The 27,922-nt window shown below is 36.7% G+C and overlaps 1 protein-coding gene across 1 annotated transcript in view; it reads left to right on the top strand.

Annotated features, from left to right (window-relative positions):
* Window positions 1-24,188, top strand: part of PAXIP1 (PAX interacting protein 1) — a 41,333-nt gene extending 17,145 nt beyond the window's left edge. Inside the window, exons 4-20 of the mRNA XM_076332121.1 lie at window positions 77-140; window positions 1,165-1,278; window positions 5,155-5,799; window positions 8,684-9,407; window positions 10,223-10,317; window positions 11,294-11,389; window positions 11,731-11,868; window positions 13,225-13,346; window positions 13,920-14,104; window positions 14,239-14,282; window positions 16,913-16,980; window positions 17,356-17,458; window positions 19,847-20,015; window positions 21,837-21,937; window positions 23,192-23,326; window positions 23,410-23,485; window positions 24,058-24,188. Of these exons, the coding sequence (XP_076188236.1) occupies window positions 77-140; window positions 1,165-1,278; window positions 5,155-5,799; window positions 8,684-9,407; window positions 10,223-10,317; window positions 11,294-11,389; window positions 11,731-11,868; window positions 13,225-13,346; window positions 13,920-14,104; window positions 14,239-14,282; window positions 16,913-16,980; window positions 17,356-17,458; window positions 19,847-20,015; window positions 21,837-21,937; window positions 23,192-23,326; window positions 23,410-23,485; window positions 24,058-24,188 (3,010 nt within the window). The remainder of the gene's footprint in view (window positions 1-76; window positions 141-1,164; window positions 1,279-5,154; window positions 5,800-8,683; window positions 9,408-10,222; window positions 10,318-11,293; window positions 11,390-11,730; window positions 11,869-13,224; window positions 13,347-13,919; window positions 14,105-14,238; window positions 14,283-16,912; window positions 16,981-17,355; window positions 17,459-19,846; window positions 20,016-21,836; window positions 21,938-23,191; window positions 23,327-23,409; window positions 23,486-24,057) is intronic.
* Window positions 24,189-27,922: the final 3,734 nt, after the last annotated feature.

Genomic DNA, 27,922 nt, shown 5'->3' on the forward strand with positions numbered 1-27,922 from the left:
CTATTTAATTTCCTTCTAATGTCCCTCAGGAAACTCTCATTCAGATTATTTTGCATCCTTGACACCTGCTTTCCAGTGTAAATGGCTTTTCTCCAGAATCATGTCAGATCTTTTTTGGAGTCACTGCCTGTCTCTCTCAGGTAAGAAGTGAGCCATATTTCAGTCTATTCTATATATTCATATATACAATATGTGTGCGATGCTTTGTTTTTTTGAGGAGAGATACCAGTTTTTCTGTTGTACTATGACTTTTTTTCTGTATGTTAGGTGAATTATCACCTAAAACAGTTTTTCACTGAAAATGAGGGCATGATAATTTCAAACTGTGAACATTCAGTCATTTGTCTTGTATTCAACAGTATGGTGATTCTAAAATGCAGAGTGCACTAGACTATAAAGTCTTTGCTCCTATTATTCTATTTCTGCGTTAACACAATATTCAGTCAACATGTTTTACCTACTTAAGCACTGAAACCCTAACAAGGGTGCCAGTGAGTAGAGTAAGTGGAAAGGTGGTGCTTCAGTGGCTTGTGTTCATAGCCAGCTGTATAGGTCTGTGAGTAGCCTGCTGGTGACCAGTGTGTGGGTGCAGACAGACAGGATAAGGCCCTAGGTGCTAATGGAATATATGCGTCTATGTGCTTCAGACTTCTTAACAAATTATTCCTGTAATAGTGTCACTAACTCTGAATGGTAATGGATTAAATACACGTGGCTTTCTTGGCAGGGGAGGGGGACGTTGCTGTGCCATAAATTGTTAGAAATAAACACTTTATGTGTTTACACAGGCTGTTAATTTGGTCTACTTGTTAAAATTCTGTTTAATGAATTTAAACAGGTTGTCTAAGATAAAAAATTCTTGTTTGCTTGATCACTAACTTTTTTCTCTTGTGGAAGGCGATATATTAGTGTTGAGTTTTACAGGAGTGAAGAATGTTTTCTTTTTCTCTGTGCAGGTTAAAAACGATTGTTTAATGTCTTTTCTTGTTGCGTCTCTTTGTCAACCTTTTTTCTCCGTAACTTTCATGCTAATTTGGTATTTAAAAGTGATAGGTAATACATTAGCCAGACTTGTAAGTGGTATGTCATGGATTGTACTAAAATTCTTCAAGCAGAAGGCAGCTGGTTGCATAGAACTAAAAGGCTTATTTACCTTCCTTTTAGGTTTCATCTGAAGACCGAAGTACGCTGTGGGCTTTGATTACTTTTTATGGAGGGAATTGCCAGCTGAGCCTCAATAATAAGTGTACTCATTTGATTGTGCCTGAGCCAAAGGGGGTAAGAGTTTATTACATGTACAATTCTTCTTCTTGTAGCTCTCATTTGCTTTTGAATAATCAAAAATTTTCCATCTCCCTGAAATTAGGATTCTTAAGACTGTTTGTTAGTCTTGAACAGCTAAATTCAACACAACTATGCATTGCAGCTTTTCAGTTCGTATTTATTTTCTGCATGGCTTTAAGCCTGATTACTTCAAAAGATATCTAATTTCATATTGGTATTTGTATTTCTGGTTGAATAAAGCATTTTATTCTTTATTATGTTTGTCTTAACCTAATTTTAACATGTCATAATCATTAGTGATTGTGATTTGTAAATCTGTAGATACAGAATCAGTGAAGAAAAATGAAGGACAAAATGGAAAAGTTGCGTAAAATGCCCTTTGATGTTATGAGGGAGAGAGGAATAAAGAGAGCAGAAGGAGGAACAGCTTATTTTCTTTTTTGTTGGTTTTTTCCTTACAAAAAAGAGAACTCTCAAAATCCCTCAAGTCATTCCTCTTAAAGAGATGGTAGGATAAAGAGTACACAGCATTCCTGTCCAACTGCTGGTAAAGTAGTCATACTTCAAATCACTTCCATCATAGAATCATAGAATATCGCAAGTTGGAAGGGGTCCATAAGGATTATCGAGTCCAACTCCCTGCTCCTCACAGGACTGCTTAAAACTAAACCATATGACTAAGAGCATCGTCCAGATGCTCCTTGAACTGTGACAGGCTTGGTGCCGTGACCGCTTCCCTGGGGAGCCTGTTCCAGTGACCAACCACCCTCTCAGTGAAGAACCTTTTCCTAATGTCCAGTCTGAACTTCCCTTGACGCAGCTTCATTCCATTTCCTCGTGTCCTATCGCTGGCCACCAGAGAGAGGAGATCAGCACCTCCCCCTCCACTGCCCCCCTTGAAGACTGCGATGAGGTCACCCCTCAGCCTCCTCTTCCCCAAGCTGAACAAGCCAAATGACCTCAGCCGCTCCTCATAAGTCTTACCCTCGAGACCTTTCACCATTTCGGTCGCCCTCCTCTGGACACACTCTGATAGTTTGAAGTCCTTCTTAGATAAATTGAGGTGCCCAAAACTGCACACAGCACTCGAGGTGGGGCCGCACCAGTGCAGTACAGAGTGGGACAATCACCTCCCTCGACCGGCTAGCTATGCTGTGCTTGATGGACCCCAGGACATGGTTGTCCCTTTTGGCTGCCAGGGCACTGTTGACTCATATTCAACTTCCCATCAACCCAAACCCCCAGATTTCTTTCTGTGGGGCTGCTCTCCAGTGTCTCGTCCCCCAGTTTGTATGTATAACCAGGATCACCCTGTCCCGGGTGCAGAATTGGGCACTTGCTCTTGTTAAATTTCATATGGTTGGTGATTGCTCAGCTCTCTAGTCTATCCAAATCTCTCTGTAAGGCCTCTCTACCCTCGAGGGAGTCCACAGCTCCTCCTAGTTTAGTATCATAATTTGATTTCCTACTCCTGTGTAGGAAGTCAAATGTTGCTGTCTTTATGCAAATGGAGAAACTGAATCAGAAAGATGAGGTAACTGGCTAGAGGCAGCATTGAGCACATCAGAATAGCCTTCTCTACGATAATGCTAGTAATGCTTTGGTTATAATAGTTCACTGAAATTGCATGAAGTGTTCAGGTACTCCTCTTCCTGAAGAAGAAATACATTTGTAATTGATTTAGTGTGTTCAGAAACGGAAAATACTTAAAACAAATTGAAGCTCACTTAAAAATGATTGCTTGGATGCTTTTAGTTGATGTGGTGGATGGAGCAAGTTTTTGGTTTTATTTTTGTGTGTTTTATTTTTTGTCCTTTAATAACATGAGCACATTTCCATCACCATTTGGTTTTTTCTTAAAATTTCCAATCAGTGGGAGGGGTGACACAGGTTAGTTATTTGAATGTAACTCTAAGATAGGTTCTATACACTACCTCCTTACATAAATCTGTAAAACTTCGTCAAGTTTATAATGTTGTTTTATACGAATTGAGTATATTATTGTCCCACCAATGACCCTTTTAATATTTTGGAGTTAATGTAAACTATCTAATACTAAGATAGAGAAGAACATGTGGCTAGTAGGATGACAATAAACTTATGTGTGCAATACATAGGAAAGTGCTTTAGAATAAAACGTGGGCAGGCATTGGGAGAAGAGAAAGTGTGGACATGGGAAATGCTTGCTTTTTCTTCCCTGTTTCATTTAAAACTATAAGAACCTTTGTAGGGTTGGGGTTTTTTTTGGGGGAGATGTTGTTTTTTTGTTTTTTGGGGGTTTTTTAAGTGCATGATCTTTCTTCTGTGGAAGAGTTAAAAGGGTGTACCGAACACCACCCTAGTTTTGTCCTCCATCACAACAAAATGTAATGCTTGGAAGAAGAGCTTTGCTACCTAAAATGGTGTTTTTAAGAGGCGGTGATATACATTTAAGAAGTCTTGCATTAAATCATAAGCTTTTTAGAGCAAAGGATGTTGTCTTGAGCTTGCCAGTCAAGAAACTGAAAAAAACACATTAGCATTTCTTGTTTAATTTACATAATCATTGAATGGGAACAATTTTATAGCATGATTACTTAAAATGCTTCTAGTCCTGCTGCTCTGACATACTACTACAAGGGAATCTGCAGCAGTTTGTAATGAGAACAGTTTTGACACTAGTGAAAACTTAAATGATTGCTTTGACTAGACACAACATGATAAAACAAGATTCTTAATTCTCACCACAAAGAAAGAATGAAAACTCATATCTGCAAATAAACTTGGTTTAATCTGTAATCTCTTTATTGTGTATGAATGACAGTTTCATTGTAGGAAATAACTCTAGAGAATCATTAAATTAAATTAATTTCCTCTGAATGTGCTGGTTGTTAATTTATATTGTTTGGCATACAAAGAAAATCCCAGTTCAATCACTTTGCAATATTAGATCCTGAAGTTAGTTTCAAATCTTCTAAAGAAAGTTTTGTTTTTTTTTTCCCCACTGTCTTGATATTTGTGAGGGGTTTCCATCAAAGAGGATGTTTGAATAAATAGAGCACTGATCCTGTGTCTATTTCTATTTCTTGGGAAAGGAAACAGTGAAGTTTTACTATTTATATATATCTTCAAATGATGAAATGATAAGGCAGGAGGGAGGGATAAAGTTTTCTACTTTGTCAGTATTGTAACCTCTCATTGAAATGGATTTAGCTAATATTTGGACAGAAGTGTAACTTTCAAGTTGAGGGCAACATTACAATTAGCAGCTTCTGAGAAGGTGTGTGGGAAATACCCGACTGGTTTCTGATTTGTATTCCTGCTGAAATGCATTTTTTTCAGTGATCACCTTGTCTCTACTTTATTATGAAATTCTGATTTTTCCCTAAAGGCTTTTTCATGGTGGTTTTTTTTTGTTTGTTTGTTTTTTACTTTGTTTAGTGGAGAAAATGTAAGTATAAACTGTATTTAGACTCACCTTAATGTCCACCTAAAAATCAGCTGCATCTTAGTATTGACTGTGATGTTCCTAGCTGCTGGAGTTCTGAAGGCTTTTTCAGAACCAAATATCATGATTTTCAAATCCTTTGGTGATTGGGTTTGAGAAGAATTTGGGTAGTGGTGTTCTTGCAAGTGAAGACTTAATCTTCTGCAGTTGTGCCTTCTGAGTCCTTTATATTATAAATGTGGATGGAGGTTTTTGTTTTAATCTCTTGGAACTTGTGGTTACACACAGTAGTGTAGTTTGTCCTGTTGGTTCTGGGAGAGATCACTTTCTGTTGTTGGACAGCCTCTTGTGATCTGCCTCTCCATGCTCTAGCCCTGCCCTCAAAAAAGTTATTTGGGATTTTTTGTCTTTAAATAAAATCTCTTCTTTTTTTTTTTTTCCAGGAAAAATATGAATGTGCTTGTAAACGGGACAGCATTAAAATTGTGACACCGGACTGGGTACTGGATTCTATAGCCGATAAGACTAAAAAAGAAGAGACTCCTTATCATCCTCGTTTAATTATATACGAGGAGGAAGAAGAGGAGGAGGAGGAAGAGGAGGAGGAAGCAGAAAATGAAGAACAAGATTCTCAAAATGAAGCTAGTACTGATGAAAAACTATCAAGCCCAGCATCTTCTCGAGAAGGCTCACCTTTGGGTGATCAAGTTTTTTCACCAAAATCTACTACTGCTGATAAGGCAAAAGGGGAACTGATGTTTGATGATTCTTCAGATTCCTCTCCAGAAAAGCAAGAAAGGAATTTGAATTGGACACCAGCTGAAGTCCCACAGGCATCTGCAGCAAAGCGTAGGTTGCCTCAAGGGAAAGACTCTGGGTTAATTAATTTATGTGCCAATGTCCCACCAGTGCCAGGTAATATTTTGCCTCCGGATATGAGAGGCAATCTAATGGCTTCAGTACAAGGTGCCCAAAGTTCTGATCGACAGGAAATGATGGCTACGTGGAGTCCAGCCGTGCGGACATTAAGGAATATTACTAATAGTGCTGATATTCAGCAGATTAATAGACCATCAAATGTAGCACATGTAAGTGTTGGATTTTTAATTTATAAGATATTGGACTTTTTATTAGGAACTGTCGTATACGAGAACTTCAGTTTCCTTTTATTGTTCTTTAAATGTACAAAGGATTAAAAGTTCTCCGTATTACTTAGAAGTTGTGGCCAAATTAGTAACCTCCCTGTAATAAGTAACTTCATTCCTAGCAGGTTCACAGAAGTAAGAATGCATTTGGAAAAAATGTTTGGAAGAGTAAGGCTGTGTTTAACTATAGCACGGTTTAGAGTTTCAGTATTGATTTCTTGGTAAGAGCAAAAAAAAAAAATTCATTAATTTAAAATTATTTGCCTAGTTCAGGAAACCTGACTTCATACCTTTCAAGCTTTTTATTCAGTGCAAGGAGTTACTTGTGCTATAAACACATAGAACTGTGAAATTGATTGTTCTCACGGTAGGTTCAGTTCTATACTGTGTTGTTCTGCTGGGCATCATTAAGTTGTTATATAGGATAGTCAGGATTATGATGCAGAAGTCCTAACTTAAAAGTTCTTACGCCACTCGTATAGTTGAAATAATTGCAGCTTTTCTACTGAATTTATTTTTAGAAGAAAATAAAAAGCGAGTGAGCATGCACTGAAATAACTTACAGCATTGAAATTCTAAGATGTTCATGGGAAGGGAACGTGAGAAAAGTAGGTGCTGGTAAATGGTAGACATATCTCTTACTTAAATAATTGTACTGGTGCATTTATTTGGATGTTCATCTGAAGGTAAAACTTTCAAAGGTGCCTGAATAATCCAGATGCTTACAGCTAGTACTTAAACACAAAAAGTGTAGTCACTCAGAAATGTTGGTTCTTTGTTGTCTATATGACTTCTGAATATGAAACAGAAATGCAGGCTTCCTTTTAAAACTGAGTCTTAGACTCTTCTTCTCAGTGCCTTGAGTTGTTTAAGGACTGAGACTTCTGGGTAAGGACTGAGCAGAACCGCCAAAGTCCTGGTCGGTTGGCCAGTGCTGGTAAGCTGGATGATGCTTTCATGTCTGAACACCACATCTATAACCCAGCCGTTGTACTTTCAAATACTCTTTAGTGGTGTCCCTGTGGAAGTATTTTTCTGTAAATAATATTTATAGAGCTACAGGGCAGTTGATGGTATCGTGCTTCGGCTAGACTTTGTTCTCCAAAAGTCTGTTAGACTAGGGACTTGGCTATGGTGTGCAAGGACTGTTCTCAAGTACCATATCAGGCTGCTGTGTAGGTTGCTGTGCTAGTGCCAGCACATGGAGAAAAGCTTGGCATCTTAGAATTGTGAATCTGCTTCCTAGAGGGAGGAATACCAAGTGTACGTTTTCCCTTATAACTTCCCTCTGGCTAGGTTAAATTGTACTTTGTATCCTGCTTGGGTACCAGTCTTGGGTGGATTCCATGTCTTGGTGCACAGTCTTGGAAAGTTAATGTTTAATTTCAACCTCAGATTTCTGCTGAATGGCAAGATCTGTAATAATATGGCATTTTGCAGATGCAAAGTTACTTTCTGAATATAGCCCTAGGATACTTTTGAAAGTTTTATCCCTTTATTTTGAAATGTGTCCTGAAGCTTCTGTAATTTTGACTTTTGAGACTTTTTGTGGAGAGCGGCATGAAGATCTCTCCTCATACTGAGCCACAGAAACATTCTCTTTGTGTATCTTATTTTTAGTTGTTGAACGTTTACACTGTGGTGCTGTCTAGACATTAGTGATGGGTGATGCATTGATAATCGTGGTTGTAAATGTATGCTATACCAACAACATCAAAATTACTTAGATGAAACCTGAGATGTTTTGAAGTGCATTGTAAAAAACACTTGAGCCACCTCTGATGAAGAGTTGATGGACGTCTCATTGAGAGGATACAGTTAATTGGCTTTGTGTTTTAGTGATGTGCTTTGATTCCTCTCTCTCGCACACACACATCACTGACGTTTACACTGTATGTGATGAAATAGTGTGGGTGAAGGAAACAAGCTTTGCGGGATTCACCAAAGCTGGTTGCGTGTTTAAAAGACTTTATGAATGGCGAGTCTAGAGTTTCCTATTGCTCCTTCTAATTTTTAATAGGTAGTTTATATTAAAATATTTTAATAAATATGTAGAACTCAGTCTATTAGGAATTTGCCTAATTGTCCCTTTTCTGATGCTTTAAAAACTCACTTGCCAACTTGTGTCTGCTTAGTGTGAAATGATTTTTCCCTTAACAGTGAGCTATACGTCTAAAAATGAAATTAAACTCCAGATTACTTCAGCACTCCGTATAAATCTAAAATCTATTATTCTTCAGTATGGGTTGGTTAGTGCTCAGCAGATCAATGTTTTTCTTTGTATTTTGGGATTCAGTTTAAACAGTAGAGCTAAATATTCCTGTATTGGTTCAAAAGAAAGCAAGGTTGTATTAAGTTCCCATGTTTCCCATGTTTCAAACAGTACTAATTAGTAGAGGCGTTATTAGCAATTTTTAAGTTAAAGAAAATAAGACTATGGAACTAAACTTTGAACTTAACAGGCCAACAGGATTGTAAAATGAATATTACAGTTGATTGAGTTGATCAATGTAATTATTAATATAGTGTTAATAGTCATAATGCTATTGGAGATATCATCAATAATACAGGGACAGGATTTAATCTTAAATTTTGCTAAAATGTGCATTGCCTTATATTAGGAGCCATGTGTAGCTCCATGCTTTTCTATGTGTAAGTCCTGTCTTTTCATTTTGCTATTAACAGTTAAAAGATTTTTGTTTAGCTCACAGTGTATTTAAGCATAGGGTTCTTTTCTTTTGAGAATTGTATTTTCCCAGTAGTTCTTTAAATATTTTTAAAACTGAATGACAACAAAAAGGTCACAAAACTAATCTTTGTTTTCTAGATATTACAATCACTTTCAGCACCTACAAAAAGTTTAGAACAACAAGTAAATCATAGCCAACAGGGACATCCAAATGCGGTGCTCTTTAGTCAAGTGAAACTAACACCAGAGACACATTTATTACAGCAGTCACATCAAGCACAGCAACAACAGCACCATCCTCTTTTACACCTTCAACCTCAACAACTTATGCAGCTGCAACAGCAGCAGCAGCAACAACCACAGATTTCCCAGCAGTCTTTCCAACAGCAACAGCCTCATCAGTTTTCACAACAGCAACAGCAAGTCCATCAGCAGCACCAGTTCGCACAACAGCAGCTTCAGTTTCCACAGCAGCAGTTACATGCGCAACAGCAGCTACACTGTCCTCAGCAACAGCTCCAGTTCCAACAGCAGCATGCTTTGCAACAGCAACTTCATCAGCTGCAGCAGCAGCAGCTACAGCAGCAGCAACTGCAGCAACTACAGCAACAGAATCTGCAACAACAACAGCTGCAACATCAGCAGCAGCAAATACAGCAGCAGCAATTGCAGCAGCAGCACTTACAGCGGTTACACCAACAGCATCAGCAACAGCAAATGCAGAATCAGGCAACACAACACTTAACTCAGACATCTCAAGCACTACAGCATCAAGTTGCAGCCCAGCAGCCACAACACCACCAGCAGCAACAGCAACAACTGCAACAGCAGCCGCTCTTTGGACATGATCCAGCAGCGGAGAGTTAGTAATTATTGCCTTCTGATCCTGGAAAAAAGTCGCTAATGACATGACGTACTGTGGGTTAAAATATCAAAAAATAATGCTGTGTTTACAGTATGGGATTGTAAGACTTAGAAACGCCATTCATGGCTTGGCACCTGTTTTACTAATTTTTAGGCAAACAGATTTAAATTGTAACTAAGGGTGATCCAGAAATCTGAAAAGCCTGAGAGCACCGAGAGCTTTCTCTTTTCAAATAATGCCACTAGCATATAAATTATGCTATGAGAACAGTGTTAGTCTATGCATACCATAAATTTTTATGATTTTTTTTCCTTTGGAAGAGGGGAAAGGGGAAGCTTTCAAAGAGGATAACAACTGGAAAGACAGCTTAAATTTTGGAAATACTAGTAAATGATGAGGATTCAGTATCAGATAGAAAGTTGTCATACCTTGCTTTGAATTCTGTCCATGCTAGGAGAACTGAAAGCTTTTTGATTGTTTTGACTCTTCATAGGTGATCTATATAAAAGAATAAGTTGTTGCCTTATGTTTTCCTTTTGGTGCTCCTTCCTTCTACCCCTTTAGCCCCTCTTCCTCCAGGAAAAAAACCACCCAGAACAAGAAAAAACCCTGGGCTGAACTGTGCCTTTAGATGTGGCTGTCAGCTTTGAAATTTTGGATCCTACTTTTTCCAAGAAAGATTTACTTCAAAATTGAATGAAGTTTATAACCTGGTAATAGGAAAGATTAGTGTAGCAAATATGTTCTGAGATGAACTCTTCAGACTTGTAAGTATTTAATTTTTTGTTCTTTTATGTGCCAAACTATTCCAGTTCCAGAAGAGTATTTCCTACTGGGCTGTGTCTTTGCAATTGCTGATTACCCAGAACAGATGTCTGACAAACAGCTGTTAGCGACCTGGAAACGGGTAAGATTCTGCTGTATTTTTAAAAAACTATGATAACATAATGTCATAGTAACTAAATCCTAAAAGGAATGATTGGAAGTATTTCAGCACTGTTCACTTTTCTTTAGGCATCTTTTTGTGTAATGTTTGTGTTACAACCTAAAAACCATTATTCAACTGCAGCTGACCAGAAAAAAGTAATAAAAATGCTTTAGATGTGCAGCCTGGTTGAATTAGGTCTTTAGTCAGAACATTGGCTAAATAAGTTATAGCCTTAACTGTTTCCCGACTATTTATGCTTTTAATCAGGCAGCTGTAGTGCAGCAAATGTAATACTGCATTGCTCTCTGTCTTTAACTTGATTGTATAAAAAGATTCTTTTTTTGCATATAATTTTGGCATTTAGTAGCCTGTGAGGTATCCACCTGAGTGAATAAGATGGAGGAATAGAGTGTTTCTGTTTTTTGCCAACTTCTATTTTTCAGAAAAATCTGATTGTATCCTTTCCTAAATGAGAGGACTTTGATGTTCTTCAGAAACTTCTGATGGATTTTATAGTTGAATTTTCCCTACAATTTTGCATAATCAAGTAAGCTGTTGACATTTTTAACAGCACTTGTGTTTATTGCTGAAATAGAATTGAGTAGTTCATGAAAAATTGTTTAATAGTTATACTGCAAAAATAAAAAACATGAGAAGGGTTATTTGTGTTTATATATCTTTAGTTTTTTTTTTAATTGATTCTAAATTAAATAGACTTTTTGTAGCTCAGTGAAAAGGTGCATATTTAATTTTGTTTTCTCCATTTTTTTTCAAAAATGTTTTTAAGCTAGATAACAAACCTTTTTTGGGGGGGTAACTCTTGAGTGAAATGGTGCTATGGTGCTAATGGTGGCAGTGTCCTAAAGAGTAGACTTTAATTTCAGACTGTTTGTTTCTTAGGGTAATTTAAAAATTGTTACATGTATTAGAAGTTTTGGGTTTGTTCTCTTACCAGATCATTCAAGCACATGGTGGGACAGTGGACCCTACCCTTACAAGCAGATGTACACATCTTCTTTGTGAAAGCCAAGTCAGTAACATGTATGCTCAGGTAATAAGCAAACTAGTAACGTGTATTCATGCATGCTTTCATTTTATTACTGGAAAGGCAGGGCTTTCCAGTATGTACTTCATGCTTAGATTGTAAGTATAAAATTAAAGTTTTTCATGATGTGCTTTTTTATGATTTGTGGTTTATGGTATAACAAACTCATAATGCATGTAGCAGATTTATTCCAGAGAACACTGAGGAAGATGCTATGAGAAGAAGGATCCTGAAAAAGTAGAGGAAAAACAAACGATGAAAATCAAAGCTTTGTAGTGTAGAAAAAGTGTAAAATACAATAAGGATGTATTTTGATTTTTAAAAGCTGTTTATGCATGTATTCACAGGCTTTAAGAGAAAGGAAGAGATGTATTACAGCACACTGGCTGAACTCAATCTTGAAGAAGAAGAAAATGGTACCACCTCATCGAGCCCTTCATTTTCCAGTGGCATTTCCACCAGGAGGAAAGCCATGCTCTCAACACGTAAGAAGAAAAAGCTAACTTCTAACAAATGCTTGGTTCATTACATGAGCAGTATTAAAATATAGCTAGAAAGCACTTACTCAAAGCAAAATACTCATTTCTTCTGTCTCGGAAGAAAAGCTTCTGGTAATCTTAAGGTCCTGTGTTGATGTGGTGCATACTACCGGGTAATTCAGAGTGCTTTGCAAGTCTTGCTGAGCTCTGAGTGGTGAGGAGTAACACCTGTGTTTGTGAATTAGTCTCTTAGAAACTGAGGTGCAAAGATTACATGAGTTAAACATAGCAAGATGACAGGAATCCAAGCTGCATAGTTTTTTACTAACAGCACGTCTAACAGTATATGCTTCCTTTACCATAACCTAATATTTTGTGGGGATTTTTCGAGGGTTTTTCTTTTTCTGGGTCAATACCTAGCAAATAGATAGGCTGTGCTGTTAATCAGAGAATAGGAGGTCACAGTTCCAGTAGCCTGTGCAATGAGGAGCACTGGGGAAGCTGAATTTTGTGGGGTTGAAACATAAACTTGCAGTTGAATCAGATGCATCTTGAGATACACTGTGCAACATAAAAATAAGATGCCAAAGTGTGTCTTGGCATTGGATTTCTTTGGGCTGGATGCAGACATAGGGGATGATGGCCTTGCTACTAGCCTGTTCTAGAAGGCATAAAAAGAAATACAAGTTTGGGAAAATTAGAATATAACAATATGCATGTGAACACAGTGGTTAGTAGCAAATGTAATATGTAGTGTAGTAAATGTAGTTTATTATCAACAACAAAATTGCTGTTGCCTTTGCCTAAATAAAAGGAGAGAATGGCAAAACTGAAAACTTGGCAAGACTGAAGATAAGAACAGGAGGGGTGGAATTACACTTCACCACTTATGATCAGCTGGCACAGTTTATTTGGCTTCATGGCAGGGTAGAGCAGAGCATTCAGGAGATTTTTAAAAGTAGAGTAGGGCAAGTAAGTATAAGCATTTCTCTGTCTCCCTGAATATAAACAGCAGCAGGAGAAAGGCGAGACATGTGCGAGAAGAAAACTAGCTGTGAGCTCTTTCATAGTAAAACTGTAGTATTTGTAAATGAGAAAAAGCTGGCCAGCAGAATGAAAATGATCTGAGTCAGAACTAGTGCTGGAAACCTGAAATGTTTATGTATAAACAAATCACTTTTGAATTGTACTTTACGTATCCTACAAGCCATGTTTTAATTAAGTGCCTATATGCCATAGTTATGATACTGTATATTTTGTTGTAGTGTAAAAAAGTTAGTAACAGAAAAATATTTTCAACAGGAGTGTTTTGTAAGTACCATCTATGTTCAGTTATTTGTAACGGTCTCTTTCTATCTGTAGATAATCTCTGTGACAGGATTTGTTGATAGTGACAGAGATGACCTCAAACTAATGGCCTACCTAGCAGGTGCCAAATACACAGGCTATCTGTGTCGCAGCAATACAGTTCTCATCTGTAAAGAGTAAGTGGTTTATCTCTGCAGTACTCACGTTCTCAGTTGCCTGTTGCCAGTTAGTGCTTTTCTTAACGTGAGGTGCTAATTGCATCTCATTATAAGAATGGTAATTTTAATCAATTTTGCAATTTGATAGCAATAAACTTAGTGATGTTGTTTCTTGAACTAAATTACTGCACACTGTTACATGATAAATTTGGCCTTCTGAAGACAGGCAAAAGAAAAGTCATTTCTAATTTCACTGTTTTGCAGTATTTTATAAGTGATGCTGACCATATTACATCATCTATAAGTAAAATATCTTTTTTTTTTTTTTTTAAATGTTTTAAAACGTTGGGGGAGGGAAAATAAGTTAAATCCAGGTCTAACTTGATTCTATTTGGGGCAGAAATACTCCCCTAATTGACTTGTTCTAGCACATAAAGCAAAAGTATGTGTTCAGAGTATCTACTTTGTCACAGTTAAAATAGATAATAGGCCAACACAGAAATATTGGTATTTTAGGTTTATTATTAGAAATTGCTATTTTACCTATTTTATTGAAATATATTTTTTTTTCCTTAATCTCTGAACAATAAGGCCCAGTGGCTTGAAGTATGAGAAAGCTAAAGAGTGGAGAATACCATGTGTAAATGCGCAATGGCTCTGTGACATACTGCTAGGAAATTTTGAAGCTTTACGGCAGATACAGCACAGTCGGTATACAGTATTCAGTCTTCAAGATCCACTTTCTCCTAGTCAACATCTAGTTCTAAACCTTTTGGGTAAGAGTTTCAGTCCCCAAATCCTGTGTTCTGTAGCATTTATATATGTACCTGTTTAATCAATAGAAGCATGTGTCTTCTGGTATAAATAACTTTGCAGTGGTTTCATTTTTGTTTTGTTCTTCATTTCCTAGATGCTTGGAGAGTCCCATTAAAGGTATCACCAGAAATTCTAATGGTATGTTGAATTATTGTATATATGCAGGTGTTCTTATAAGATTACTCTTTAGTGCTTTTAATGTGTGAGCACATGTGTATATGGTGTGAGCAACATGCCAGAGGGACTTAGACAGACCCATACTGAACCTCCTGGCTGTACTTCCTGCCAGTGTTCTCTCTATTTTATTTTGAGAAATCTGAGAAATAATCTTTTGCAGAACTAAGAACCTGCACTGTGATACACCAAATCAAGTTACTTTTCAGACATCTTGGGCTAGTGCTTCACTCTTCAATTTTTACATCACACCTTTAGAAAGGGCTTAGTATTTTTTGAGTCAGTACCTAACACTATCTGAAAATCAGGCTTCATAAGGGTTTTTAAGGCAGAGCACCAAAAATCAGTGAGGATTTTGTTGGAATATTGGCTGAATTTTAAATAGGATAGATAATGTAAATTAAGGGTAGAACTACTTTATATCATCTCTTTGAAATAGTCTTAAGAACTAAAACCATGGGCATCTATACCATATATTTTATAATTTAAAAATAAATCTTGCTTTAAAAAGTGTAGTTGATAACCCTGTGAATAACAGCAGTGTAAATGAACAACAGTAAGGATACGAAGAATGTACCTTAAAAAAGATAGAAAACATTTAGTTTTTGTCATGTAGTGTATTCTGTGAAACATGCAAAACATGAGGCAGGTGTAAGAGCTGAGGTGGAAACTGCAACTTATCTTCTGAACTGTTTCCTTGTTCTGAATATGTAGAAAACTATTTCAGTTTTTGTATTGTAAATTCTCTTCCCACTTCAGATTTATATTTGATAACTGTTTTCACAGTGTCTGTCTTGACGTCGGTAAATCCCAGTTTGAGCTAGTGAGCTTTCAGTTCATTGGTACAACAGATGACTGTCAGATAACATTTTATATTGCACAAAAACATTTTGCCATACGTCTTGCATTCTGGATCACTTCTTATCTCCATTGTTTTGTATACTCTTCAGAAAAGAGGAGCTTAGTAACTGTCATAACTTAATTTGTACTAATACTTTAAATGGGGTCTGGGCACTATTTGTTGTTTTAATGCCTTTCAGCTTTAGAAATAGTCACTACTATATCCCTGGCCCTAAGTTTGAAACATTCTTCTACTTACAGACCCCTGTGGAATTGTTTTGTGGGCCTGTAGGAAACTAATTTTTAGGAAATTATCTGCCTTTAAAAAAATTTGTGCACTTCATATTTTCCTGAAGAAGGATGCATTCTACTAGTGGCAAAATAAAAAATCCTTGAAGAGATTCAGTATGCACTATTAGTATTTAAATAGCTTTTAACTAACTCGGTTCTGGGTTTGTTACCACCACCCTTTGTGTCCACACTGCAGTTGAGCTCATCTTAAAATTGGGCATGTGCCTTCTTTGTGTGACTCAGTCAGACCAGGTGGTGGTCCATGTTTTTTCTACTGTGGCAAATGGAGAGAACTTAGGGGTCAGAAAGCCTAATTTTGTACCTCCCTTTCTGTATTTACTATATGGGGACCCTTCTTCCCCATGTGAAGTGAGTATCTTGTAACTTAGATCGAAAGGGACTTCTGGAGGTACTCTTGTCCAGCTCCCCTCAGGATGCCCACGTATGCAGAATATGATTTGGTAGTAGAAAATGCCAGGCACGTGAAAGTCTCAGACAAGGTACTTCACTGCCTTCATAGCAGGCATTACTGTTTGTCTTGGGATTTAAAGTATGGGGTCCTCTTTTGAGGACAGCTGTCTGTCAGACAGTGTTGATGCCATCTACCTTTTGCATTTTCATAGTTGAAATGAGCGTGTGTGCTTTTCTTTCCAGATGCTCTTACTAGTGATTGTCTAGCACGAAAATGCATGTCCCTGACAGCAGGGAGCAAACCCCTGTGGCCTGTTCCTCCCAAAGGACTGTACTCACAGTGAGGCTGGAATAATGCTACCTATCTTTCTGGTCATGTGCCTCTAGTATTCCTCATTAAATTTCAGGTGTAGATTTGAAGGTTAAAGAGGAATAGATGTCACATGCTCCTGCAAGCGAGAGCTGTGGTTTCAAGTTACTCAGGCCAGGGAGAGCCTAAAAGCTACATTTCTCTGTTCCTGGGGAAATGCTCTAGTGGCTGACCTAGTACTGGGGAGGTGGGAGTGTCTATCCAGTGAGTACCTGAGCATCCACTGGAGCTTCTGTTTATGTAGTCAGGGAACTTGAGCATTTAAAATGCAGGTGCCAGTATTTTCTGTTGATATTTAATCACCTGGAAGAATATTGTAGTCTTCATGTATTTAACGAATGGACAGGTTTTTCAGTCTCTTTCTCATTTAATTATTTGGGATTTCCGTTGATGAGTATCAGCTTTATTTAAAGCAAAAAAAGTCCCACAATATTTTATTTGGTGTTCACATAAATGATTATATAACTTTATGGAGAAGCTTTGGTTAATGCTCAGCTTTGCTCTTGAGTCAGTTGTGTAAGCATTAGGTGCACCAGTATGCATTCAGTAGCATGTCTTTCTCATTCGTGTTTAATTTTCTTTAATATAGTCTCAGAATATCGTGTATAGTTTTCGTCTTTCAGAATAGAAGTTGGTTTCCCTGCTCAACTCAGATATATACATGTAGATGATCTAATTTCAGGGTGTGAGGTTGCCTTTGAAACCAAAGCAAAATGAATCCAGTCTTCAGCCATCTTCCAAAAGAGCAAGGTAAGACTAGCGAGTAATCAGTGCTGGTAGTCCTTAATTTACTTTTCTACAGAAAAAGTTCCATCCTGTGCCCTGTGAATTGAAATAACTAACAATGTTTTTTGCATATTGCTAGCTACTCAGCTGGCAGGAATAAAATAATAACTAGAGAGTGAAGTAGTAAGAGAATTGGGAGAGAACAGAAACAGGAGAATATGTCCTGTTCTCAGCATAGGAATTTTTTCCTCAGAAGAAGATTGGTCCTGCCTAATTCTCATTCATCTGAGTACTTCCATTGGTAAAAGTTGCAAGAGTGTGCTTGTCTAGTTTTTAAATAATAATAATACAACTTTGGGCCCAAACTTCACATTCTGCTGTATTTCATGTATTTTGTAGGATTGAAGACCTACCACCACCTACTAAAAAACTCACCCCAGAATTGACGCCAATGGTGCTCTTCACAGGATTTGAACCTATGCAAGTTCAACAGTATATTAAGGTGACTTTCATGCTTCTCTCTTGTGAACTACATTGAAACATCTGATAACTTTCTTCTTGATGTTGAATTTTTGCTATCTAAGACCTGATTAGCATACATCTAGTGGATAAAACCCCATACTTAACTGGGGCTGAGGTTAGAGTGTAGATTTATGTGAAATGAGTTTTATTTGGTAACTGTTCTGTTTTAGTTAACTACTTCATACTTCTGTGCTCCTTTTTTTTCCTTTCCATATGATTGTTTTAAAAAGCAAGAAAGCCCCTTCCACATTTGTTTTTAAATCAGCAAACTTCATGACCAAATTTAGGTGGGAAAAGTAGTGATGGTTGTACTGGATAAGACCCAAGACTCTTCTAGTGTAGTTGCTATCTGTAATAGCAAATGCTTCAAAGAAAGCTGATGACAAAGCTTATGGCAGGTGTGAGATAATAAGTTCTCATGGAGATTTTGTTCTGTTCCCTAATAAAGCTGTCCCAAGACGTAACTGTAAATAACTTATAACATTCTTTTAACGGTATGAAAATCCAGTCATTCTGTGAACCTTAATAATTACTAAGCATTTGTTCCAAAAGAACTTTTCATTTATGTTACTTTTCACATGTTGGCTGACGTTCGAGGCACGTGGGTTTTTTAACTGCTGACCTCAGTAGTGCATGAAAGATCCCGCCATTGATGGCTGCTCCAGATAATGAAAAGTAAATGAGGCCTAGTTTGAGTCCGCTACATTTCTTAGAAATGTGCATCACTTTGGTGTGCTCAAAACCATCTAATATCTTCTTTATTATACCTAAACTTGTTTTTAAAGTAGTTGGACTTTGGAGTTTTTTTCCCTTGCAGTGTTTGCATTTGAAGCTTGATATTAAATATTTTGGAACATAAAATATTTTTTAGTATATCCCAGAAAGTTCCAGTGTCAGCTCCTCATTTTCTGTCACGTTGGTACTGGGTGAATTAATTATATGGAGAATCTGTTTTGGTAACAGCTATGGCTTACAAATATAAAATATGAACTTCAGCCTCAAGGCTTGTGAAGTTGAATCTAAACTTGGCAGCGATGATACCATCAAGACCTTTCAGAGTTTCGATGCCTAGCTGAGGCTGGATACTTCTCATCTTCTTGAGTTGGAGGGGTAGTCTTTTTTCCCGTATGCCTAAAAAGGGTTCCTTGAACATCAGAATGGAAATCTTGCAAGATCTGCACTAGGTATACAGTGTTTGAGGGGAACAGGTATTAACTATGAAAGTAACAGCTTCTGCCTTTCATAGGTGTACAAGTGTACTATTCACAATGTGTTTATACATACCCTGAAGGAAATAAATAGTAGAAAGGTTCCGTGTCATTGAATAACACTTTTGTGTATCGTCTCTATGCAAACCGTCAAAGTAAGCCAGCACAGTAAAGAAAAGTTTAAAACGTTGTCCCTGTCTATCCTACTTGTTCCTTATTACCAGAGCAATAGAGTACAGAAGGATGCTAGAGGTCTTTTAGGGTTTCTAATACACCCAGTAGGCCTTCCTGCGTTCGTGACTCCTGATGACTGATGTAATAAAATCACCCTAGTATGTTCGATATTTATACTTGAACATATCGGTGTTTTTTTATCTGTTTGTACAAAATGCTTGTCAAAGAAAATCAGAAATCCACAGCACATAGATAATAAAGTTGTCCAAATATTTTTTTGTTCTTTAAATTTTTATGGGAGGAAGCACTCTTTATTTGTAACTAACACCTATGGTAATTTGATGTGCCTCACCAGTTGATTAGTTGTATTACTGATCCCTTCAGATAATGATTTGTATCTTAACTGACAAGATAGCAACTGTGATGAGTTAGTTCAGGTTTGGTAGTTTAAACCAAGGAAAAAAGGATAGTTGCTCAGTATCATGAAAAATACATGTGGAACTAGTGCATTTAAAGAACACGTTTTTCATGAGGTGCTTTTCTTTTTGAAGAAAAGACTAGCAAAATTAAGTTTACTGTAGCTACAGCGTATAGTATATCTTCCATAGAAAAGAGCAAAATCATTACATTTTCTGCTTGCTTAAATTTAATACCATGTTTCACTTCAAAAAGATTTTAATTAGTATCTTACAGTTATTTCCTTGCTTAAAGGAAGCACAACCCAAACCCAAAAACCTGCAGAAGCGGAATGTAGCTTTCAGTCTTGCCAGATGAAATTTATGTCTGGAAATAGCTGGATTTTCAATGGCTGTAAATTCTGTCAAAATTGATCAGCTTTAGGAATGACTGTAATACAGAAATCTCCTATATTTACTGTTTCATTAGGAGCTTAGTTTTATTTGATGGTGGTGGTGGTATTCTTCATTTTTTTCCTCCAATTTTTAAAGCACTATTCCATGCTGATTTGTGTTTTGTACAACTTTCAGAAACTGTATATCCTTGGAGGTGAAGTAGCAGAATCTGCCCAGAAATGCACCCATCTAATTGCCAGTAAAGTGACCCGAACAGTCAAGTTCCTGACAGCAATTTCTGTAGTCAAGCACATAGTAACTCCAGAGTGGTTAGAAGAGTGTTTCAAATGCCAGAAGTTTGTTGGTGAGTTAAACTAGTATCAACTTCTATATACTATACTTCTATAGTATTTTACTTGATAGTAAAATCAAGTTTGTTGATTTAAGTATGCGAAGATGGCATGCCTATTTAAATACACTTCGTTGTTTTGACTTCTGACTTCAGTGTCTCTTGCCAGTTTCCTAAAGAGTTCAGTTTTGAAAGCAGAGATTTTAAATCTACAGCAAGTCTGACTAGCGTAATTCATAACTCATGTTATGTTTAAACAATTGTACTAGCAGCTAGTTTGTATTTCACTTGAGGTAGGAGGTTATGTTGGTATCGTTAAATAAAGCTGTCATAAGAAGAAATGATGTATTATTTTTTTATTAAGTTCTCTTTCAACAGAACATTTTCTTTCATTTAGTTTTCATCTGATTTAATACAGTTTCTTTGCATTAAATGAAGTAAAAAAATACTTTAAAAGTTTGCTTTGGGGTGATTAAAAGGTTGGATGTTGTTAAGCATTGTCTGTCTTTCTCGTATAGATATTTGCAGATTTTTACCTATGGTTACATTACTTCTTAAGCTCCAAATGCTTTTGGTTTCAGTAATTTTTCTAAAATGTAAGTTGTAAAGCACTAAGCCACTGTTGGAAATACATACAAAAATGCATTTAAATAATTAGTTAGTCTAGTACCGTAACTGTGTTGGGAGATAGCAACTTTGTGTTTACACTGCTTTTCTGTTGACAGCTGAAAATAACAAAAAAGATGGTTTTGGTCTATTTGACAAGGATGTTGGATCTGAAGAAAATCTCCTTAAAGGCTGATAATTTGTTTTATGATTGTTTTATGGTTTTTATATAATTTGTTTTGTAAGGAGCAAGTATATAACATTGTTGCATAACCATCACAAAGACTTAAATCTATGGATAATTAACCAATAAACCAGCAAACATTTTTTATAAATCTGGAGAAGGCAACTTGCTTGGTTCAGCATCAGTGAACTGAGAAATCAATCCATTTGAAAGCTATTAGAAGGTAAAGAAGGTCTGGGGAAGTAGAAGGATGACTGTTTTGATCTAGGACTTGAAGTACTTCAGCTACAAATCTACTGAATTTCAGTAGACGAGTAATGGGCTGCCTTTGCTTTTGTACGTAGTACAATGATGGAAAATACGTCAGTTGTTTAGAAAAATTGTCCTACAGGTTTTCTTTGTTTTATGGAAGAATATTAACACCATTTCTTGCAGGTTATCGAAATTGTCCTTGGAAAGACCAATTTGTTCTCCATATAAAATTTTTTTGTTCTTTAAACTTAGATCTTTTGAATTAAATCTGATTTAGAAATATGTTTGACATAGCCTTTTGTGGAAAGATGAAGTTAAGCCTGAAATTCCATCCCTAATAAAAAATGAAAAATTGGCTGAATAACAGAACAAGGGAAACAGATGGAAAGTTTGCTCAGTTAAGGCTGCATGAGGAGTTGAAGACAGTTTCTGGGCTCCCATAGGTTGTCACAGTGATTTGAACTTAAACTTAATCGTTCTGCTCCTTTTTTGTAGAGGATCAACAAAGAAAAGTTCACAAGTTCCTCCAATAAGTTAGAAAAAGGGACTTTATAGGACAGTGGTTGTTGCTAGATACACAAGTGTAAAATACATACACAATTTTATTCTCCCAAGTAATCGTGGGTCATCCTTGTAAGGCGCCTAATAAAAGGTAGTATTATAATCATGTTAAAATTAGTGAGTGTTTACCACTTAAGAGTCACTCTGCCACCAACATTTTCTGATCAGATTAGATCCTGGGTTGCGTGGATGTTTGTCTTTCGTGCATTACATCATCAGTCTTTCTTTTTCAGATGAACAGAACTTTGTGCTCAGAGATGCTGAAGCTGAGGTGCTATTCTGCTTTAGTTTAGAGGAGTCTCTAAAGAGAGCACAAGTAGCTCCACTGTTCAAGGTATGTAGTTTAAAAGGGCATTTAAATACTTGGAGCTTTTCAACCTAATATTTTCAGCATTGGGACCACAGCTTTTGTAGCCAAGGGCAATAAAACAGACTAGCATATAATGTGAAGCATTTGTTACAAATTTTATTTTTTACTTTATGCCTACTTCCTGCCTAAGCATTGCTGGGACGGATCTAAGCCCTTTGAGTGACTGGATCCTGTAGATGTGAACAAAACATGCTCAGTATATGCTCAGTACACTTAACAGTGTTTGTTCCCTTACAAAATTTAGAACATTGCTCTGTTACTTGTAAAATGCCACTTACGGAAGGGACTTTTTTTTTTTTTAACACCAGCCTGGTACTCAAAGTACTTGCCCATAAAATTGAGAGTCTGAGAGTGAGTTTGCACTTCAGCCTCAGGGAGTTCTAGTCTGATTCTCCTTGAAGACTGCACGTACCACCAGGCTGTTTGCAGGGACGGTGCAAGATGGTTTTCATGCCTCCGGTTAAATTATGTTACAGTCCAGAGAGGTATCTGAAGATCCAAGCTGCTAGAGATTCTTCAGCCTAACTGAATTTGAGACTCTTTATTGAGGCAAACCACCTAAAAAGGGTATTTTTACAACCTGTGATGAATAAGAATCTATGTCTTCTATTAAGACTAAATACTACATTTCACTCAGTTTTGCAGTCTAAATAGCAAGGGTTTTTTTAATTCCTAACTGGTAAACAGAGATCATCTACTTTGTGATCTGATCACCTGTATCAGTCTTAGTCAAGTAGTAGGATAATTTTTGTCAGGAAGTAATAAATTGGCTATTAATTAAAAGCTGAAAGTTCTTTTGCAACACTTGAGACGTCCCTGGGCTTGAAGAAGCAAGGAGCATTGTTGTTCTTATATGTCTTACCAAGCTGCAGGTACCTTTTTTTTTTTTTTTTTTTTTTTTTTTGAATCATAGTTTAACCAGTGGTGATTTGAAGGTTTCCTGGTTGTTATTTTACAGGTATTGAAATAGGCACACCTAAGCTGTTCAAATTTATCAAAACTGTGGGTTTGCCCCTCCAGGGAAAACATCAGTAGTAATTAAGGACAACTCATCAGATGTTGAATTTGTTACCATAAGCTGTGATATCTAGCACCAGCTTACAAAGCCTGCCCCATCATTGTGTAAGGGAAGAGTCACATGATAATAAAACTTAATGTGTTGCAGAAATCAGTTAACAAAATAATGTTTTTTTCTTATCCTTTCTTTTCTTTTTTTAGGGAAAATATTTTTACATTACACCTGGAATTTGTCCCAGTCTTTCCACCATGAAAGCTATTGTGGAATGCGCAGGAGGAAAAGTATTATCTAAACAACCTTCTTTTCGAAAACTCATGGAGCATAAGCAGAATAAAGTGTGTAGAGTGTTGCTTTCTAAAATTTGCTGGTAATATCTTACTGTGTTATTCCAAGCTTATGATTAGTTTCTTTCGTTTAGAGTTTGCCGGAGATAATCCTGATTTCCTGTGAAAATGACCTTCATTTATGTCGAGAATATTTCGCAAGAGGCATAGGTATGTATAAGCTGTCCATGTAATTTGAACAGTATAGCTGTTATTTTGATTTTTTTTTTTTAAATAACTACTATTATTTTACAAGTAGAGACATCTTTTGGAGCTTTCAGATAATAATAGAGGAATACATGGTCTATCTTGCAAACTGGAGAAATCTGAGCCAGCTGTTTGCTAGGTATTTCTAATAGAGGTATTTTATAGTCAGGCCACCATAAATCTGTGGAAGGGTAGGCTTGAACTTGGGGCTTCAGTCCCGCGCGAGGCAAGATTACTGTCTCAGTATTCATCAAGTTAGTTGAAGATTTGGTGTTTTTCACTTCAGCTGTTCTTCCTTCAGTGTAGAACCCCAAGATGTGCTGTATTTAAACAAAGATGTGCATGGGGAAGTCTAGTATTTGCGGTGTGAAGTGTGTGATGGCTAACAGTAGGGCCCTGGTAGTGGTGGGGCAATACTCCCTTACGCCTTTGTGTGACAAGCAGAAAGGTACAGAATGGCCTCTCCTGATGCACGTGCAGCATGAGGAAGAATGTCCTTGTAGGGTGTAAACTATGCATGTTTTTGCTATTTTCAGATGTCCACAATGCTGAGTTTGTCCTGACTGGGGTACTTACTCAAACACTGGATTACGAATCATATCCTTTTTGTGTAAAGGCTGTCCGCTGCTTTGGGAAGTGTGGTTTACTAAAAGTTTTTCTTACTTAGGAACTAATTATTTATAATTTTTTAGGGTGTGTAATGTTTACTTGATAGGAGGATAGTTTAACACCCAGAAACCCAGCTTAAATTCAAAGTGGAATTACTTTTTGATAGGAAGTACTTCAGTGGAGGTGGGAGGCAGGGTTGTCAGAAAGTAACAGTAGTAGAATATTAAGCAACAGGAAAAAACTTGTCACTAAGGAAAATATTTCTCACGAGTTACTTCCAGATGAGGAAAACAACTTTTTACTGAAGAAGATTATAAACCCTGTTTGATAAATGCAATGGAGGGACCAGTAAGGGTTCTGTGTCTTTATGCATGTTTTTTATATAAGTTCTGTTTTGCAGTCATTTCTTAAAGTTGTTCTTTCTTAACAAACATACGTATAAATTTACTTGATGGATAGTAAAATGCCTTACTGCTTCGGAATCCTTGGAGCATTAAATCTAGCTGTTCAGCCATTGTACAAAGCAACTAAAACTTCCTGTGGATGCTGTTTTCCAGCTGTTTTCCTAGGGATGATGAGCAGTTTAAAGCAGGAAAGCAAAAATAAACTGCATCTTTTTTAGGATGTGTAATTTTATTATGCTGAAACATAATTTACTATGTTTTGTATTATACTACCATTTTAAAAGAGCCTACTTTAGCTATCATGATTAGCCCGTTTTTAAACATTTTAACGTAAATGATGGTACTTCAGCCAAAAGTGTAATTTGGATGTAAAAATAAAAGGGCTTGCTATCTATTAAATTATGGATGTTGAAGATAAAAATGTTTTGTACTTTATTTTTATTTCTTATACTCTATTTTCTTTTATATTGATATTTTGCCCACATTTTAAATAAATGTACTTTTAAATGTTTTACTCTATATTTTAGTGGTGGTTCATTTTTTTGAATACTGTGCAACAATGGCACTCTGGTAAGAGTAAATTACTCAAATCTTTTTCCAAGCAATGTAAAATTATTTTAAGCTTATTTTACCAGGTATGTTTTAATATATGAAATCCCAGTGCTTTAAAGGGAAATCGTTGTAAATGTATATATGTGTTTTTACTGCAACAAAGGAATAGCTTGAAGGAAGGAGAAACTATAAACCTGCATATTACGCTGTTGTGATAACGTTTGTTTGTATAGTGAGTTTTACTAAATAAATACTAAAAACCAGTCTCCCAAATTTATATTCAGTTTTATTTCCTAATACATACACAGTTCTAATAATCTGACTTCACCATTTTTATCAGTTTAGATTCTAGTAGATGAAAAAGTCATCCTAAAAACATTTATTCTTTGATCAGCAAGCCATTAAACTCTGGTTGGGGATTGCAGATATTCACTTATCTGTACAGCATCAAGTGTGTTATAGCACCTTGTGAACCATTCACAGAACGATTCAAAATACAAGATTAAAAAAAAACTTTAAACAATAGCTTATCACACTGGTTTTTTCCAAACATTTTGTATTTTTATGCAGAACCATTTTGCAGAGAAGCTTTTACAAATACAGTATCATTAAACTGAGGTAAGCTGCTATTTTAGCTTATGCAAAGCTTTCTACAGAGAAATTATTAATTTCAAATCTCTCTTTTGTGCTATGGCTTAAAATGTAAATCCAACTGATACTTGACCACTATTTCTGTTGCCTTTCTTCCCATGCCTCAGTTCAACAAAGTGCTTAAGCAAATGACAAATTCAAGCTGTAAGAACACAGTGGGAGTAAATTTCAAGATGAGTGAAGTCCCACAGCGGTCAGTACTGTGCCTGTTGCCTGTTACTGCTGGCTCTGGGTTCCTCAGCTATCCTGATTTACTCCTTTATTTGGCATTTCTATTGTTAGCGTTAAGGGGCTACAGCGTTAAAGGGCTACATGATGATAACAAGAATGGTAAAATTTCTATCAGCGTGACTTTTGGTGAGGTGACAAAATGGAGTAAATGTTATACTTTGGCTCAAGATGGTTTTAGGTGCGTTGGAGGCTAAAAAGGTATGGTACAGGGTGGGAGAAAATGGTACTTTTCGCCAAATGCCATTTACTTGTAATGGCAGTTATGTGACTTTTCTTAGTGTGGTGTTCAGCTCTCCATAATGCAGTTTCCTCTTCATTGCGAGACAGATTAAGAAAAAGTCTTTAACGTGGAGACCTAAGGTTGGAAGTTGATGACATGATTTTATGCTTTAACTTTTAAAAATATAAAAAAAGAAGGAGGGACTGCAGTGGGAGTTAATTGTTGGCTGATGAGTTGTGCAAATGACTTAAATTGTTCAGACATGTAGACCTGGCAAGCCTGGTCTCCCTTTACTGTCAGTGGAGGGAGGGAGTATCTCTACAACCTGACTTAGTTAAAGACCCCTGCAGAGAGCGCATCTCAAGTTTAGCAAACTAGTTTAGTTATCTACATCTTTTAGAACACAGAAAAGAGGTGAGATGAATCCCACCCTAAAGAACTTCAGTAGTGCATTGCATAAATACTATTTTTTTAGTGGAGAAAAAAGTATGCCTTGTTTTGCATTTTTTTTTTTCTTTCTTTCATGTACACTTCAGAATGTGTAATACTGAAATTATCTAAATCTGTGTTAACCTCTGTATGGCTTGAGACTTTCTTCACTATACTAATTACCAGGTTGCAGAAAGTTTTTGGGTGCCTTTTCCTTTAAAATAAGTATCAGCTGTTGTAGCTTTTGGACTTTTGAAAATGTTGTGATACATAAAACTTCTTAACTTGAATAAATACTTTCTACCTGTCATGCATTCAGCATATCTTCTGTATGCCTTACGATCGATCAATTGCCGTATCAAATGTAAATGCTGGTTTCAAAAAGAGATACACGCATGAGTCAGCGGCACTGTTTAACTCTGCATGAAATCAAACACAAGGCGTACGAATTTGCAGGGCTGGGTTCTAAAAGCTAACAAGAGCTGCTAAAACAGCTTTCTGCAGAATGAAACTTAGCACTGAGGGAGGAGGGGCAGAGAGAAACCAGGTTTGAATGTGTTAGCAGGTTCTGCCTCAGCAACATAAACTGCTAGACTCGACAGTGCATTTTTGCCTCAGTAAGAGTTCTCACCTTTTTTAGGATTCACTTCTTCCACGTTTTCCACAACCAAGCAGTGTTGAGGATATGTAACACCTTTGCCAAAGACTACTAGAGTTAAGAGACATGTGAATGCAATAGCATCTGAAAGGTAAATTTCCTTATGAAAACTCTCCAAAATGCTGTCAGATACTGCATAGAGAAGCTTGAAGAAAACCAAATGCAATCATGGAACAAATGAACCCCGTGGGAAACGTGAGTGGTAATGCATCTGTTTCATCATCAGTGGAGACAGTGTGTTTATTTAGCCAACATACAAGTATGACTGATTTGATTAACCTTTCAATTAGAGTAAAAAACAGAATCTGCCAAGAAATAGTCTTTCAAGAACCACAGGAGCTGTCCAGAGCCAACTGGCTTGCACAGATGTTACTGTGCATGTGATTAGTGATAGAGAAAGGGTTTGATGAAGTATGCTGATACTAGATTGCTGTTATGAACATGCTTTTCCTTTAGTGGAAGGTTATAATACTTAAGTGTCTATTTGATCCTGTCTCCTGTACTCAGGAAAAAATAAATACCTTTCATGTTGTTGTTTAGTTGCTTGCCAGAATCATTAGGTCCATAATACAAGCTTGTGTTCTTTGTAGAAAATCTGTCCGGATACAGCAGTTATTTAAAGATAAATATAGAACATGTCTGTAATA

This window comes from Aptenodytes patagonicus, chromosome 2 (genome assembly GCF_965638725.1).
Source record: "Aptenodytes patagonicus chromosome 2, bAptPat1.pri.cur, whole genome shotgun sequence".
Lineage (NCBI taxonomy): Eukaryota > Metazoa > Chordata > Aves > Sphenisciformes > Spheniscidae > Aptenodytes > Aptenodytes patagonicus.